Source organism: Cucurbita pepo, chromosome LG14, assembly GCF_002806865.2.
Source record: "Cucurbita pepo subsp. pepo cultivar mu-cu-16 chromosome LG14, ASM280686v2, whole genome shotgun sequence".
NCBI classification, from domain to species: Eukaryota; Viridiplantae; Streptophyta; class Magnoliopsida; order Cucurbitales; family Cucurbitaceae; genus Cucurbita; species Cucurbita pepo.
Window position 1 is genome coordinate 1,831,080 of NC_036651.1, and position 16,884 is coordinate 1,847,963.

A 16,884-nucleotide genomic window follows, 5' to 3' on the forward strand; every position below is an offset into this window, starting at 1 on the left:
TTAATAAATAATTCTAACCACTCTAATCAATCTAACTCAAATATTTTATTATTTAATCAGAGTGGTTGTCTTGGATGATCCACCTCTCAGAGTCAGGGCTGCTGAGAGCCCTCACAGTCCAGGCATAATGACACAATTATTAGGGGCGTGCTCTACCACTGAGCTAATAGTCTACCGTGCGCGCCTCCCACTGGGGTCTGCTATGCCAAAAGCGAGAGAAACCCCATCCCTCTCTTTCCTTTTTTCGCCCCCATGTCGCCACATGAGAGGGACATGGGGACGTAAAAAATGGGATCCTATCAACTTGTTCTTTGTTCTGACATAAGATTATAATATGGGACGTAAAAATATGGGAGGGACATGGGGACCTAAGTTTAACTTTGACGTAGCTAGCTTCTTTTTTTGGTGTGATTCAGTGTCAAACCAAAATATCCAACAAGTATTAGCTCTCCCTGAAAAGGAGGTGATCCAGTCCCATCTTCCAGTATGGCTACACTCAATTTAAATTAGGGTTAAATTTAAAAAATATCTTACTCCATATAATTTAGGTTAAATTAATAAAAATATTTTAAAATTTGTCTAAAAAAAATATCTAAAAAGATTTGTACATCTTATAGATTATTTTTAAATTTTTTTATATTAAACATTTTTGAAACGTAGTAATAATGGTATAAAATAAAAAATATATATATATATTATTTTTGTGCAAGTTTAAAAGGATTTTTTTTAAAAGAAAAAAAAAATGTTAATAGGGGTATTATTTATTTATTTTGTTTTTAAAAAGTTTAATATTATTTTTAAGATAAAGTGGAGAATTTAATATATTGGGCCAAGATTCGATCACTTACTCTGCAACTCCACCTTCTTCCCCACCGATTCATAATTCCTTCTTTTTTTTCCGATTCTCCATTATCTACTTCCCTCTCAGATCTCAAAATTTCCCCCAAGAAACCCTCTGATCATGGAAGCTCTCATCTCGCAGTTCACCTTCCTCTCCGATCAAGCTCTACACGACAAGAATTTCGATCCCTCCACCATTGAAGACCTCATGAAGCTCTTCGAGATCGAAGCTTACAAGTCCTGGGCCGCCAGCGAGCTTCAACTCCAGAACGAGGCTCAAGAAGCTGAGATCGCGATGCAGCAGGCTGAGGATTATCTCGATTCTGTTATGGAAGACGCCATGGATGAGTTCAGAAGGTTCGAGGAGGAGTTTGATCGGATGGCTGAAGCCGAGCTCCAGGAACTCGTGGACAAATCTGAGAAGGCTCGTAAGATGGGTAGTTTGATGGAGAAGGCTGCGGCGGTTGCTTCCAAAAGGTACATGGAGGCGGCTATGAACTCCGCTACCGCTTCCATGAGATCCGCTTGGAAGGCCATTTCGTCCAATAAGGTTCATCCGTCGTGAAGCCGCGCCCTGTTTCTCTGGTAATTATTACTTGCTTTCCATTTCTTGTTCGATTGAAATCTATTTAGGTTTTCAATATCGACTCTCTGGAAATTTGGATCAAATCCTTGTATTCTACTGTAAAATTAAGGCATAAATAGGCTACAATTCCATGCTTCAATTCATCAAGCCTCCTAGATATGAGCACTCTGTTTAATAGATACAAACTGCATTGTGATAACGCTATCAGAAGCCTTCTGATAGCAACTCTGCTTACAAAAAGAGTAAAAAATTTCTGGAACTGAAAAATTGATGCCCAAGTAGCTATCCAATTCATTCATAAGCTACCCAATTTTCGTTCTAACTTGAACTGAGAAATTCAACTGTGGGGATCTAGATTTCATGGTGGTTCTGAGAAATGGAGTTTGATTGACTTACTTGTTATAGTTGTTGGGGATAGTTGCGAGGGAGTTCCACGTTGGCTAATTATGGGGATGGTCTGATACCAAAAGTAAAACGATAAGAGCTTGTGCTCAAAGTGGATAATATCATACCATTGTGGAGGATCGTGTTTCCTAATATGATATCAGAGTCGTGCCCTTAACTTAGTTATGTCAATAGAATTCTCAAGTGTCGAACAAAGAAGTTAGGAGCCTCGGATGTGCACTTAAAAAAAGTGACTCAAGTGTGGATCAAAGGGTGTACTTTGTTCGAGAGCTCTAGAGAAAGGAGTCGAGTCTCAATTAAGGGGAGGTTGTTCGAGGGCTCCATAGACTTCAGGGGAGTCTTTATGATGTTACTTTGTTCAGGGGAGTCTTTATGATGTTACTTTGTTCAGGGGAGAATTGTTGGGAGGGAGTCTCACATTGGCTAATTAAGAGGATGATCATGAAATATATCTCTATTGGTATGAGGTCTTTTGGGAAAACCGAAAGTAAAGCTATGAGAGTTTATGCTCAAAGTGGATAATATCATATTATTGTAGTGGTTTGTGGTTCCCAACATGGTATCAGAGTCATGCCTTTAACTTAACTATGTCAATAGAATCCTCAAGTATCGAACAAAGAAGTTGTGAGCCTCAAAGGTGTAGTAAAAGAAAGTGACTCAAGTGTCGATCAAAGGGTGTACTTTGTTCGAAGGCTCCAAAGAAAGGAGTTGAGCCTCAATTAAGGGGAGACTGTTCGAGGGCTCCATAGACCTCAGGAGAGTCTCTATGGCGTTACTCTGTTCGAGGGGAGGATTGTTGGGAGTGAGTCCCACGTCGGGGATTAGTTTCTAACAAACCATGTTCATATCATTGTAGAAGTTCGTATCATTGTAGAGGTTCGTAACATGAGGGTTCCAGTTCGTATCATTGTAGAAGTTCGTAGTTTCTAACAAACCATGGAAAATGGAGCGTGATTGACTTCCTTGTTAGGATTAGTTTCTGATTCGTCAGTAGACCCAACTCGGAATCTCTGAAGTTTTCTTGGTTGAGAGAGGATGGGTTGGGTGAATAATAATGATGGCCTCCATGTTTTCCTCCCCCTTCTTTCCCTTTCTTCCTCTCGACACTTCGATGAGTCGATGAGTCGATGAGTCGAGCGGCTTGATTCTTTGAAGTTCAAGATCAGGCAAGAACATGCCTTGAAGTTTATATGATATAAGAAGTGCACGTAACTAGTTAATGGTTTTTTCGGCCAATGTTAAAACTCGAACTGTAATAATGAATTTCAAACATCGATAGTCAAAGAGAGAATTCTATAGAAATGTTCAATAAATTATATGTATGTATGCATGTATGTATGTGTATAATGTGTGTAAGAGAAAATGAGATTTGCTTGTAATATCGGTCATGCATGACCGACCATGTTACCTACTCATTTTGAATTACTTTTAGGAGGGCATCGGCAACGTGACCATATTATCTACTTGACTTTACTTTTAAACGTGCTTAACTTTAAATCAATCTTTTAGTATATTTTGTCCTCACTTACATGTTTTCTCGAAAATTCTTAGAAGGTTATCTAGGATAGTGTATCTTGTTGATATAAGTAGTAACAAATTGGATGGAAAGACAAGTGTCTAAGGCATTATCGGCTTATTTTAGAATTTATTGGCATTTTTTGACATAGCCATGTTACCTACTTCTCGCTTCTTAAGAGTGAATACTATCCCCATAGTCCAACACGAGTCCTTCCAACATACTTTTTTTTTAATCACTCGTGCATTCCTGGAAAATTTTTAAGAGACCGTCCAATATAAAATTGTTCTAAGTAAAACATGCTTAACCACAAAATTTCTATGATTGAGCGACTAAAGAAGAATGTGCATGTATGTAGTAACTTTCAATTTTTTTATTCATGATTTCGGTTAATTCATGTCATTTCTCAGGAGAAACTAATCGATGAAATAATAAAATAAAATATCCTTTTATATTATTATTTTCGCAGTCTGACTTTACTTATGACGAGTCATAGAGATCTCATAAGATAATTTAATTTATTGTTATTATTATTTTGAGATTATAAACATTATAATAAACGCATCAAATCAAATCTTACTCTTTTGTTTTTTTTCTTAAAAAAGTTATGCACCCAGTGACTCATTTTATATTCGGGCTCCACAAAAATGGTTGAAACCCGACAAAAGTAGTTAGAACGAAAATTTTGAAAGCTCGTAAAATAATTCAAACTATAGAATTTATTAACTTCAATAATAATTTGTGGCGTGTGAATTTTTATAATATCTTATTATAAATTTTAGATTTTTTAATTACGTGTAATTATTTGTAAAGCTAGACATCACCATAAACCCATTTAGACGGCGATCTTGTTAAGCTGTACAATATCACGGTCCTACTTTTTCAACCGTGCAACATCATGATCTTGGTATGTTTCAAATCATACGGTGTCACAGTCGTACTTCTTAGTCTAGATTTGATACTTTCTCCCACTTAAACTAGCTATCGTCCTCGATAACTTTCTTTTAAGAGAGTCGGGGTCGAGATAGACTCGAAACCTCTATCTTAAAAATAATATTAGTAGCCGATCAACGGTGGTAGAATACCCAATTATGAGTATAAATAGAAGGGCTTAGTTGGGCATAGAATTCAAAGAAGAGTGAAAGAAAAAATGGAGTTGAATTTGGAGCCGATGAGTCCAAAAGCCTTCTTCCAAGGAGAAGGTGGATCCTTCCATAAATGGTTCCCTTCGGATTTTCCGATGATTGCTCACACCAAAGTCGGCGCCGGCCGACTCCTCCTCCGTCCACGTGGCTTCGCCGTTCCCCATAACTCTGATTCCTCCAAAGTTGGCTATGTTCTTCAAGGTTTTTTTTTTTTTTTTTTTTTTAAATATTTAGTGTAAATTGAGAAATAAGGGTCGTGTAAGATTCTTCGTAGGTTGAATTGGGTCGGGTTGGAATATTTTTTAAACCTAAGCGTTTCTCAATTTTTTTAAATTCAAACAATTTTTATTAAATAATAAATTAGTTCATAATATATTTATTTATTTTCAAACCGTCTAAACCTTCTAAATAGTTATCGAATTAAATAAATATATGTATATATAATTGTATTCAGGTAGCGGACTTGCCGGGATTCTATTCCGTGGAAGCTCCGACGAAGCAGTGGTGAGACTTAAGAAAGGCGACTTGATTCCGGTGCCGGAGGGAGTCACCTCCTGGTGGTTCAACGACGGAGACTCCGATTTCGAAGTCCTTCTCGTCGGCGACACCCGAAACGCCCTAATTCCCGGCGACATTACCTACGTCGTTTTCGCCGGACCCCTTGGAGTACTACAAGGCTTCTCGCCGGACTACGTTCAAAAAGTCTATAATCTAAACGGAGAAGAAACAGACGCGCTTCTCAAAAGTCAAACCAACCGCCTAATTTTCAAACTCCGGCAAGACCAAACGCTGCCGGAGCCTAACCGTCAAGGCGACCTTGTTTTCAACATATACGACGTCGTTTCTAGAGACGAGGGAAGTGGGTCGGTGACGGTTGTGACGGAGAAGGAGTTTCCGTTCATTGCAAAATCTGGGTTGACGGCGGTTCTCGAGAAGCTTGAGGCCAACGCCGCCCGCTCGCCGGTATACGTCGCCGACCCGTCGGTGCAGCTGGTGTATGTTGCAAGCGGGTCGGGTCGGGTTCAGATTGCTGGGTTTTTGGGGGAAAATTGATGCGGTGGTGAAAGCGGGTCAGTTGGTTTTGGTTCCCAAGTATTTCGCCGCCGGTAAGATCGCCGGCGAAGAAGGCTTGGAGTGCTTCACCATTATCACTTCCACAAGGTAATATTCAATTTTGATTTTTTTTTTTAATTAATATTTATAAACTTAAAAATCATATAAATTAATTAAATATAACGTACATAATTAACCGAGTTCGGTTGCTTGTAACACAGCCCTAAGCTGGAAGAGTTGGGAGGAAAAACATCAATTCTCGGGACGTTTTCCCCACAAGTTTTTCAAGCTTCATTCAACGTGACAGCTGAGCTAGAAAACCTTCTTAGATCGAAAATAACAGAGGCGTCACCCATCAATAAATAATGCATAATTTACCCGACGGACGACATTATTAGCATATAATTAGTTTTATTATATGATTCAAATCCGTGCCCAATCTTAATAAATAAATAATATTCAATCTTTTATATAAAATATCATAATCGTTTATTATATTATATATTGTAATGATGTTACACGATAATAATTAAATTAATAATAGTTTATATTCCACGTGTAATTTTAATAAGTAATTTAAATTAGCAATAAATTCAATTATACATTTTTAGTAAGTTCCTTATTTTTCAAACTAGTTGGTATGACATTTTGACTTTTTCAACGACTTTAGACATGTGATTATTTGTAGCAATTTAATATTTTTATTCATAGACCTAAGTTTGTAATAATGTTAAAATTATTGTCTTATATGAACAAATAATTAAATTATTTCTTTATTATAACTTACTCGATTAAAATATATTATTAAATTATATTAAAATTAAAATAATTAAGTCAAAGTTCGGTTGCTTAATTTGATACACCATTCGATTCGTTTAATAAAAGACGAAATCAAAATGTATTAAAATATGATTTTGATGTTTGTAATTTGTACGTACGTGTGTGTATATATATATATATTTTAAGGTCTTTCAATGTAATGTCGCTTCTCATCTTGTCATCTTGATCCCCATCGACATGGTTCATATGTCTTGACATCATCTCGAGTCTCGGGATGTCGTCGGCTATCACAACTCGCTTGGTCATGCCATTGAGAATGGACTCGCGTGTCGCTCATCTCATTGGGACTTCCCGAACATCCATCCATCTGGGTTCTATTGAGGCATTGGCCCTCTCGTGCTCATGCCATTTACGGATATCGTCCTGGATAGTGGGTGTATGTAGCAACCTCCCACACGCGAGTTGGGGTGTAATACTGGCACACCTGTGCCGCTTGATGGTGTCATTGAAAAACCCATTTCAAATGAAGTTGCCCGACACTCGTCTCGGCACGCTCGCCCACGCTGTGACACACGCATGTCCGTGTCCATGCCATGTCATTTACGGATACCGTCCCGGATAGCGGGTGTATGTAGCAACCTCCAACATGTGGGTTGGGATGCAATATTAGCACACCTGTGGCGCCCGGTATTGTCCTTGAAAAGACCATTTCAAAGGAAGTCGCCCGACACTTGTCTCGGCACACTCGCCCACACATACCGTCCTGGATAGTAAGTGTATGTAGCAACCTCCAACACACGGGTTAGGGCGTAATACCGGCACGCCAGTGCCGCCCGATACTGTCCTTGAAAAACCCATTTCAAAAGAAGTCGCCCGAGACACTCTGTGACACATGCATGTGCAGATTGAAGACAAGAAGGGGTATTGTTTTGTAGTTATAAATAAACACGTGATGTATTCTAATTTTAATTTTATAATTTCAATAAAATTGGGGGGTATGATTGCAAACACGTATAGATTGTTGTTAATGATGAAGTTTTGCAATTATCTCCCTTAAATTATACATATTTATAAAAAGGTCCCCACTTGTTGGTAGAATTACTTTAAATACCCCAAGGTGGAAGCCACCGGAAACCACCCCTTCCATGGAACAGCCGATGAATCCAAAGCCCTTCACTGAGGTAGAAGCTGGATCTTATCACAAATGGCTGCCTTCTGAATACCCTTTGCTTGCTCGGAACAAAGTCGCCGCCGGCCGCCTTCTCCTCCGCCCTCGCGGCTTCGTGGTCCCCCACTACGCCGATTGCTCTAAAGTGGGCTATGTTCTTCAAGGTAATTAACTTCTCACTGTGTTATATGATATTGTCTACTTTGAATATAAGCTATCACGTCTCTATTTGGATTCTTTTCAAATAATTCTCGACAAATTTTGATTGTAGGCGAGAATGGAGTTGTCGGGTTGGTGTTTCCGAGCAAGTCCGATGAGGTGGTGGTGAACTTGAAGAAAGGAGATTTGATTCCGGTGCCGAATGGAGTCTCGTCATGGTGGTTCAACGACGGTGACTCCGATTTGGAAATCATTTTTTTGGGTGAATCCAAAAACGCTCATGTTCCTGGTGACATCTCTTATTTTGTTCTCTCCGGCCCTCTCAGCCTCCTGCATGGCTTCTCGCCGGAGTACGTCGGAAAAACCTATTCCCTAAACGGAGAAGAAACAACCCAATTTCTCAAAAGTCAATCCAACGCTTTGATTTGCTCAATTCAGCAAACCCAATCCCTTCCCAAACCACCCAAATTCAGTAAATTTGTTTACAACATTGACGCCGCCGCGCCGGACGGTAGAGTCAAGGGCAGCGCCGGTGCTGTCACGACGGTGACGGAATCAAAATTTCCGTTCATTGGTCAATCTGGGTTGACGGCGATTCTCGAAAAGCTCGACGCCAACGCCGTCCGTTCGCCGGTGTACGTCGCGGAGCCGTACGATCAACTGATCTACGTGGCTAAAGGACGTGGGAAAATCCAGATCGTTGGATCTTCGAGTAAAATTGATGCAGAGGTGAAAATGGGTCAGCTGATTTTAGTCCCCAAATTCTTCGCCGTCGGAAAATTCGCCGGAGAAGATGGCTTGGAGTGCATCTCCATTATCACAGCAACACAGTAAAAAGCTTCAATTTTTACCCTTTTATTTTTAACTTTAATCTCTGAACCTTAAAATTTGACGTTTTAAAATTTAACAGCCCTGTGGTGGAAGAACTGGCCGGAAAGACGTCGGTGTTGGAGGCATTGTCGCCGGAGGTATTTCAAGTTTCGTTCAATGTGACGGCGGAGTTCGAGAAGCTTCTTAGATCGAAGATCACAAACGCTTCACCGGTGATCGGATCTTCCGATTGAAGACTGAATTATTAATATTAGAATATAATATTTGAATGTTTGGGTATTATTATTATTATTATAATAATAATAATTAAATAATAACAATTAATATTATGGGCTTTTACGCTATTAAATTTGATCCCCAATCCCTATGATAGTGATGTGGGGGCTTTCTGGTCATTTCACCACTTGAACTTTTATATGAATTATTGTGAAGATTATGATTGTTGATGAATGTATTGTCTTATATAATATCTTTTATATTTATTATGTTTTTTTTTTAATTATTTTTTTGGTTCTATCAATTCAAACCTTTAATTTTTTGGACCGGAGCTAAAATATCTAAGCTAGACAAGCTATTATTACGAGCGAAAAATTGTTATTTTTCTTATCTAAAATATATTTTAATTAATTTATTTTTTTCAAAATCAAGTTAAAATTTTAAAGCTAAACAAAAATTAAATTTTTTTTACTTCTTAAAAGAAAATATATTAAAACTATAAAGACTAAGTTTTGAGATTCAAAATTAAATTAAAATTTGTAGGGTTAGAAAGATTAAATTAATAAAAATATCTCTCAATAATATTTTTAAATTAAAAAAAGTCAAAAAAATATTTTTCTCGTAGAAACTATTAGTAACCCTCCAAAAATATTTTTACGGTTAAAACTTTATAAATAAAAGTTTTAAATTTTTTACCATTAATATATGAATAAAAATGGTCTATTGATACTTTATAAATTGTTTTAACTTTTTGTTGCTTATGAGTATTTTTAAAGGGTATTTTAGAATTAAAAAAATAAATTTTAGATTTTTTTTAATAAATTTAAAATTATTAATAAAACTTAATTTTAAACTAATAAAATATTAATTTTTCATCCAAACATGTAATTATATTTTTGAATTTAATGTTATTTTTTAGATTTTTTTTTTTGAAAGTTTAAATTATTAATAAATTTTTTAAAAATTTTGTGTTATTTTTGAGATAAATGCAAGTTTGAAGAGTATTTTTTTAAAAAAATTAAATTGGCTTTTTAAAAACTTATTAGTAATTTAATTATTTCTTTTAAAAAATATTAAAACTTAAAAATTGGAAGAAATAAATATAAATTTAAAAATATATAAAGCAAAAGTTTTCTTTTCCCTCCATTTCTCTCTCCCCTGCGAAGGTCACAACAGAGGGAAAACCTAACGACTGTCGATGCTCAATGGCATTCGGTTATCGATCTTCATCCCAAACCCTAATCGCCTTCTCTTTCGGATCCTCCATTCCTACCTCGGTTCCTCTCACATCGACATTGCCCCTCCGCCATCATCCCCACCATTCAAATGCTCAATCTCGCCCCGTTCCCTCTCTGCAACTCTTCGCAATCTCCTGCAGCCGCTCTCTGCGCCGGACCCACCTCCGATTCTATCTTATGCTTCGGTTTTCCAGTTCCTTACTGGCCAAAATCTGTTGAAATTGGGCCAACAAGTTCATGCCCATATGCTTCTCCGTGGCCTTGAGCCCACTGCACTTGTTGGTTCCAAGATGGTTGCGTTTTATGCGAGTTCTGGTGATATTGATTCATCTGTTGCGGTTTTCAATCGGATTAGTGAGCCTTCTTCTCTGTTGTTTAATTCTATGATTCGAGCCTATGCGCGATATGGGTTTGCGGAGAGAACTGTTGCCACTTATTTTTCTATGCATTCTTGGGGATTTACAGGGGATTACTTTACTTTTCCTTTTGTTCTTAAGTCTTCTGTGGATTTGTTGAGTGTTTGGATGGGGAAATGTGTTCATGGACTGGTTTTGAGAGCTGGGTTGCAGTTTGATTTGTATGTGGCTACTTCTTTGATTGATTTGTATGGGAAATGTGGTGAAATAAAGGATGCGCGTAAGGTGTTTGATAAAATGACTGTTAGAGATGTTTCGGCTTGGAATGCTTTACTTGCTGGTTACATGAAGGGGGGGTTTATAGATGCTGCTGTGGCGATTTTTGAGAGAATGCCGTGGAGGAATATCGTCTCTTGGACGACTATGATTTCTGGATACTCACAGAGCGGCTTGGCACAGCAGGCATTGAGTTTGTTTGATGAAATGCTGAAAGAAGATTCAGGAGTAAGACCCAATTGGGTGACTATAATGAGTGTCCTCCCAGCTTGTGCACAATCATCGGCACTCGAACGTGGAAGGCGGATTCACGAGTTGGCTTGTCGGATGGGTTTGAATTCCAATGCTTCTGTGCTGATTGCCCTTACTGCAATGTATGCTAAATGTGGAAGCTTAGCTGATGCTCGCAACTGTTTCAACCGGCTTAGTAGAAGTGAAAAGAGTTTGGTTGCTTGGAATACCATGATTACTGCTTATGCTTCGTATGGACATGGGCGGGAAGCAGTGTCAACCTTTCAGGAGATGATCGAAGCAGGCATACGGCCCGACGACATTACATTCACAGGATTGTTATCCGCTTGCAGCCATTCAGGTCTTGTTGACATTGGCTTGAATTACTTCAACTACATGAGCACCACATATTCGACGAATCCCAGAGCTGAGCATTATGCTTGTGTTGTCGATCTCTTAGGTCGGGCAGGGAGATTAGCTGAAGCAAGTAAACTTGTGGATGAAATGCCAATGCCAGCAGGACCGAGCATTTGGGGTTCGTTATTAGCTGCCTGCCGAAAATACCGCAATCTAGAAATGGCAGAAACTGCAGCAAGAAAGCTATTTGTCCTCGAACCCGAAAACACTGGCAACTATGTCCTGCTCTCAAACATGTACGCCGAAGCTGGAAGGTGGCAGGAAGTTGACAAACTGAGAGCGATTCTGATATCCCAGGGGACAAAGAAAAGTCCAGGTTGCAGTTGGATCGAGGTCAATGGCATAGCGCATATGTTTCTCGGTGGCGACACGTCCCACCCTCAAACCAAGGAAATCTACATGTTCTTGGAGGCATTGCCGGAGAAGATGAAGGCAGCTGGCTACACTCCTGATACTAGCTTTGTGTTGCATGATATCAGCGAGGAAGAGAAAGAATTTAACCTCATTGCACACAGTGAGAAGCTCGCCGTTGCGTTCGGAATCCTCAACACTCCTTCCGAAACCGTTCTCCGAGTTACGAAGAACTTGAGAATCTGTGGCGATTGCCACACTGCAATGGTGTTCATATCAGAGATATATGGGCGGGAAGTCGTTGTTCGAGATGTGAATCGGTTCCATCACTTCAAAGCGGGTTCGTGTTCTTGTGGAGATTACTGGTGATTGATTCAAATTGAGGAAAATTTTGTTTTATAAATTTTTGGGCTAATTATATTATTTGATCTCTGTTTATCTATTTCAAACTTTTAATTTTTAATTTATAGATATATTATATAGTTTTATTAAATACGTTATTTAATATTACATCTTTTAATTAAGAATTTATGAGATTGATAATTCAATTGTTTATAACTCATTTAATTTTTTTCTAAAAAAAATATTTTAAAAGGTTGTGGAGTCGTATTAAAATTACATAATAATAATTATATTAATTAAATATAAAACAATAATTTGTAAATTATTTTTACTTATTTCATTTAAAATCACATAAAATAAATTATTATTTTACAAAGATTTCAGAAAAATGATAATAAAATTACGAAAAAAGACCTATGTAAAATCATTATATTTATTTGATTTTTACATTTTTTTTTGTTTCTAATTTATATATTTTTTATATTTAAATAAATTATTTAAATTAATTCATTTTAATGGTTACAATTAGTCCAATTTATGAATAAATTAATATCCAATAATAACATAACATTCCCTTGTGTGTTACATAGAAACGACAAATCGTGCTAATCATTTTTTGGCGCGTGAGAAATGGCGCGTGAGACCAACATTACGGTGTTCTGTAAAGCACAGTTGAACGCCGAAACGTATACTATAAAATCTTTGATGTGAAGCAAAACCCAAAAGCCCTCGGAAAAGAGCCTCCATTGGAATATCCACATCTGCTACACTCTCCCTTCCGCCTCTATTGCCGGAGAATTTCTGCGACGGTCGCCGGAATCGCCGTTCTACAATCACCATGCCGCAGTCGTTGGAGCTTTTGCTCATTCAATTCCTTATGCCTGACAATGATGCCCGGCGGCAAGCGGAAGAGCAGATTAAGCGCTTGGCCAAGGATCCGCAGGTGGTGCCTGCTCTTATTCAGCACCTACGCACTGCCAAGACTCCCAATGTCCGTCAGTTGGCTGCTGTTTTGCTCCGCAAAAAGATCACTGGTCATTGGGCTAAGCTTTCACTTCAACTCAAGTTGTTTGTTAAGCAGTCATTGATTGAGAGCATCACTATGGAGCACAGGTCTTTTTTATTTACATTATTTCTTGTGAATTCTGAATTTTATTTTACAATTGAGCTCTCTCTCTTTCGCTCTCTCTACTATGGTGTGGAATGAGATGAATGCTTGAAGTGAGTGCAAATGATTCGGCGTAAAGGGAATTGAGTGTGTTCCAATTCGTGGAGTTACGTCTTTGGTTTCTTCCTAGCGTTAGTTAGGTTTTATTATTGAAATTTTATTGATTATGACTTCATTGAGGGTGTAGAATTCCTTTCATATATGTTGCGATTGATTCTCTGAGTGTTCTATTATTAACAAATGTGTACTGGTGATTTTGCAGTCCACCTGTGAGGAGAGCAAGTGCGAATGTCGTAAGTATTGTTGCTAAATATGCTGTTCCAGCAGGGGAATGGCCGGAATTGTTGCCTTTTCTGTTCCAGTGTAGTCAGAGTTCCCAGGAAGATCATAGAGAAGTAAGTTCTTACCCTACAAGAATTTTAACTAATGTGCAATCTATCAGTGTGAATGTACTTGTACCGCAGAGGCACGGCTACATTGTCAAAATGACTAAATAATTTTAGAATGAGTATCTTTTGTATGATCCTCTTCTTGTAGTTTCAATGTTGGTCCATGTTTTCTACTGTGTTGAAGATTTTGAAGTCTGATTAAACGCTGCAATTGCAATGGACTAAATCCAATTGTTTCAGCTTACTAAAATGTATGATTCCCTTGGTGTTAGTAGGTGGCTTTGATTCTATTCAGCTCCCTGACAGAAACGATTGGAAATACTTTCCTACCACATTTTACAGATTTGCAAGCTCTCCTACTTAAGTGTTTGCAGGATGAGACTAGCAGCCGTGTCAGAATTGCAGCTTTGAAGTAATGTTTATGTTTGTTACTTACTCCGTCTCCGTACCATGAAGTAATTTTGTTATCTACATGAGTATTTTCTTCTTGTGTGCAGGGCAGTGGGATCGTTTCTGGAATTTACTCATGATGGAGCAGAAGTGGTAAGTCCAAATAGGAATATGTTAGAACGGAATTCATCCTTGATTTTTTGATCTCCTGGCGTGAGTATATATATATATGTGTGTGTGTGTCACTGTGTTGGTTTTTAGTTGTTTTATCATTTCCTCCAGGTGGCCCTGTCTTATACCAATGTTTCCTGGGCTCTTCTATTATGTATTATTCAAGTTTATGCAACAATCATTTACTCGTATCGATTAACACAGGTCAAATTCCGGGAGTTCATTCCCAGCATTTTAAATGTTACCAGGCAGTGCCTTGCTAATGGCGAGGAGGATGTTGCAGTAATAGCTTTTGAAATATTTGATGAACTAATTGAATCTCCTGCTCCACTTCTTGGGGATTCTGTTAGATCAATTGTTCAATTTTCGCTTGAAGTTTGTTCTAGCCAAAATTTGGAATCTAGCACTCGTCATCAGGTTGGGAGATATGCATTAAAAAAAAAAGGAATTTCTTATTGAAAAAATGCTTTTTAATTTTTAGTTCTAATCTTTCCTGGTTTTTTTTTCCTTGTTCAATCTCAGGCAATTCAGATAATCTCGTGGCTAGGAAAGTACAAGCCTAATTCCCTGAAAAAGCACAAATTGATTGTCCCTGTTCTACAAGTTATGTGCCCATTACTTGCAGAGTCATCTGATGGAGATGGAGATGACGATCTTGCTTCTGATCGAGCTGCTGCTGAGGTTATTGATATAATGGCCTTAAATCTATCGAAGCATGTTTTCCTTCCTGTGCTTGAATTTGCTTCTCTTAGTAGTCAAAGTGCAAATCCAAAATTCCGTGAAGCTTCTGTGACATCTTTAGGGATCATATCAGAAGGTTGTTCAGAACATTTAAAAAGTAGGTTAGAACCAGTTCTTCATATTGTTCTTGGAGCATTAAGGGACCCTGAACAAATGGTAAGAGGGGCTGCATCTTTTGCCCTGGGTCAATTTGCTGAGCACTTACAGCCAGAAATAGTGTCACTCTATGAGAGTGTGCTTCCTTGCATTTTAAATGCCCTTGAAGATAATTCAGATGAAGTGAAGGTATGGTGGATCCATGGAGGAGAAATTATGTCATGAATAAATTATGGACTGCTCACAAGTTTTTAGTGAAAGTGATTTTTCATTTGCAGGAAAAATCATACTATGCATTGGCTGCATTTTGTGAGAACATGGGTGAGGAAATTCTTCCTTTTCTTGATCCTTTGATGGGTAAATTGCTGTCTGCCCTTCAGACAAGTCCTCCGAATCTGCAGGAAACATGCATGGTACAGTTTATACCCTCTTTCAAAATAAATAAATAAATAAACCTCCACCTGGCCATGGACACTTTTAGTTCAATTCTTACTCATCTATGTGCCACTTATATTTCCATGACTTGAGAATTGTTGAATGAATTACAGTCTGCAATCGGTTCAGTAGCAGCTGCAGCAGAGCAGTCTTTCTTGCCTTATGCTGAGAGAGTGTTGGAGTTGATGAAAGTATTTCTGGTTCTTACCAAGGATGAGGAACTTTGTTCCCGAGCAAGAGCTACTGAGTTGGTTGGAATAGTTGCCATGTCTGTTGGGAGAACCCGGATGGAACAGATTCTACCTCCTTTTATTGAGGCGGCAATTGCTGTAATGCACAAGCTCGTCTTTGGCTGGTCTAGATTTCTCATTTTACCTTCCAAGACTTAATCCACTCCTTCTCTTCTCTTAGGGTTTTGGCTTGGACTTCAGTGAATTACGAGAGTACACTCATGGGTTCTTCAGCAATGTAGCAGAAATTTTGGATGATGGATTTGTAAAGGTAACAATCTTTGTATGATTTTCATTGTCAATCATTTTCTCTTTTTACAGAATCTTGAAGTTAAAAGTCCTTCTGTAAACAGTATCTTCCTCATGTTGTACCCCTTGCATTCTCTTCTTGCAATCTCGACGATGGCTCTGCTGTCGATATAGATGAATCAGACGATGAAAATCTAAATGGATTTGGAGGAGTTTCATCTGATGATGAAGCTCATGATGAGCCTAGAGTTCGAAATGTTAGTATCAGAACAGGCGTGCTGGATGAAAAAGCAGCTGCAACACAAGCTCTTGGCTTGTTTGCACTGCACACAAAGAGCTCTTATGCACCGTATCCTTTGCAATAGTTTTTTGTTTTTGGGCCCCCCCTGGAACCCGCGGCCATCAATTACTATTTGGGTTCTTTCACTTTTCTAAGCTATTTGGAGGAGACACTAAAGATTTTGGTTCGGCATTCTGGATACTTTCATGAAGATGTTAGGCTTCAAGCAATCATTTCATTGGAACGTGAGTTGCTAGTATCTTCTTTTTTTTAAAATTAATCTTTAGCCATTGGATAACTCTTGTCCTTTTCAAGTTATTCTTTATGTTTGGTAAATCTAATTTTTCTTTTCTTAGACTTTATTCTCTGCATAATTCATTTATCATAAACAATAATTCTGCTTAAGCATTTCTACTGTAAATATTTGGAAGAAAACTTAAGTTGCAAACTACCACTTTGATACTATTAAGTTGGATCTTGAAAATATTGTGTATGAGCAGAAGGAAGTCAAATGTATAAATTTGTTTCCTTCATTGCTTTCATTGAAAGCCTGGTTATTAAAAAAAGTTATAAAAAAGGTGAAAATTGTTTTGGTGAGAGAAGTGATGACTGTAGATTGATCGTCTTTATGTACAGCTTTATTTAAATTTACACTTGGTATTCTGTTATAACATTTACCTTTTGTCAACAATTGGCTATTAAATGTACAAGAATCAGAATTGGTTTCATTTACACATAAAGATGAACTACTATTATATTCCGTGCAAGCCGCACCCAACTTGAATTTGCAATCTAACTAGGTTTTTTTTTTTTTTTTTTTTTTAT

General features: G+C 37.8%; 5 protein-coding genes across 5 annotated transcripts in view; all 5 read left to right on the forward strand.

Moving 5' to 3' along the window:
• Window positions 1-812: 812 nt before the first annotated feature.
• On the forward strand, window positions 813-1,585 carry LOC111809710. The gene has a single exon (XM_023696100.1). The coding sequence runs from the start codon at window positions 962-964 to the stop codon at window positions 1,403-1,405; it is 444 nt and encodes a 147-aa protein (XP_023551868.1). The 5' UTR covers window positions 813-961; the 3' UTR covers window positions 1,406-1,585.
• Window positions 1,586-4,460: 2,875 nt separating this feature from the next.
• Window positions 4,461-5,962, forward strand: LOC111810306 (11S globulin seed storage protein 2-like). The gene is made up of 3 exons (XM_023696998.1): window positions 4,461-4,693; window positions 4,947-5,653; window positions 5,767-5,962. Exons 1-2 carry the CDS (start codon window positions 4,498-4,500, stop codon window positions 5,543-5,545), a joined length of 795 nt encoding a protein of 264 aa, XP_023552766.1. The 5' UTR covers window positions 4,461-4,497; the 3' UTR covers window positions 5,546-5,653; window positions 5,767-5,962.
• A 1,490-nt stretch (window positions 5,963-7,452) lies between these two features.
• Window positions 7,453-8,952, forward strand: LOC111810435 (12S seed storage globulin 1-like). Its single transcript, XM_023697140.1, has 3 exons — window positions 7,453-7,657; window positions 7,765-8,482; window positions 8,563-8,952. Exons 1-3 carry the CDS (start codon window positions 7,471-7,473, stop codon window positions 8,714-8,716), a joined length of 1,059 nt encoding a protein of 352 aa, XP_023552908.1. The 5' UTR covers window positions 7,453-7,470; the 3' UTR covers window positions 8,717-8,952.
• A 908-nt stretch (window positions 8,953-9,860) lies between these two features.
• LOC111809815 (pentatricopeptide repeat-containing protein At3g62890-like) lies at window positions 9,861-12,010 on the forward strand. Its single transcript, XM_023696250.1, has one exon. The coding sequence runs from the start codon at window positions 9,898-9,900 to the stop codon at window positions 11,935-11,937; it is 2,040 nt and encodes a 679-aa protein (XP_023552018.1). The 5' UTR covers window positions 9,861-9,897; the 3' UTR covers window positions 11,938-12,010.
• Window positions 12,011-12,620: 610 nt separating this feature from the next.
• The window catches only part of LOC111810560 (importin-4-like), a 10,622-nt gene continuing 6,358 nt past the window's right edge, over window positions 12,621-16,884 (forward strand). The window contains exons 1-11 of the mRNA XM_023697279.1: window positions 12,621-13,023; window positions 13,341-13,473; window positions 13,743-13,879; window positions 13,965-14,010; window positions 14,233-14,445; window positions 14,551-15,054; window positions 15,144-15,278; window positions 15,414-15,629; window positions 15,712-15,801; window positions 15,884-16,128; window positions 16,216-16,304. Coding sequence (XP_023553047.1) covers window positions 12,749-13,023; window positions 13,341-13,473; window positions 13,743-13,879; window positions 13,965-14,010; window positions 14,233-14,445; window positions 14,551-15,054; window positions 15,144-15,278; window positions 15,414-15,629; window positions 15,712-15,801; window positions 15,884-16,128; window positions 16,216-16,304 — 2,083 coding nt within the window. The 5' untranslated portion in view covers window positions 12,621-12,748. The remainder of the gene's footprint in view (window positions 13,024-13,340; window positions 13,474-13,742; window positions 13,880-13,964; window positions 14,011-14,232; window positions 14,446-14,550; window positions 15,055-15,143; window positions 15,279-15,413; window positions 15,630-15,711; window positions 15,802-15,883; window positions 16,129-16,215; window positions 16,305-16,884) is intronic.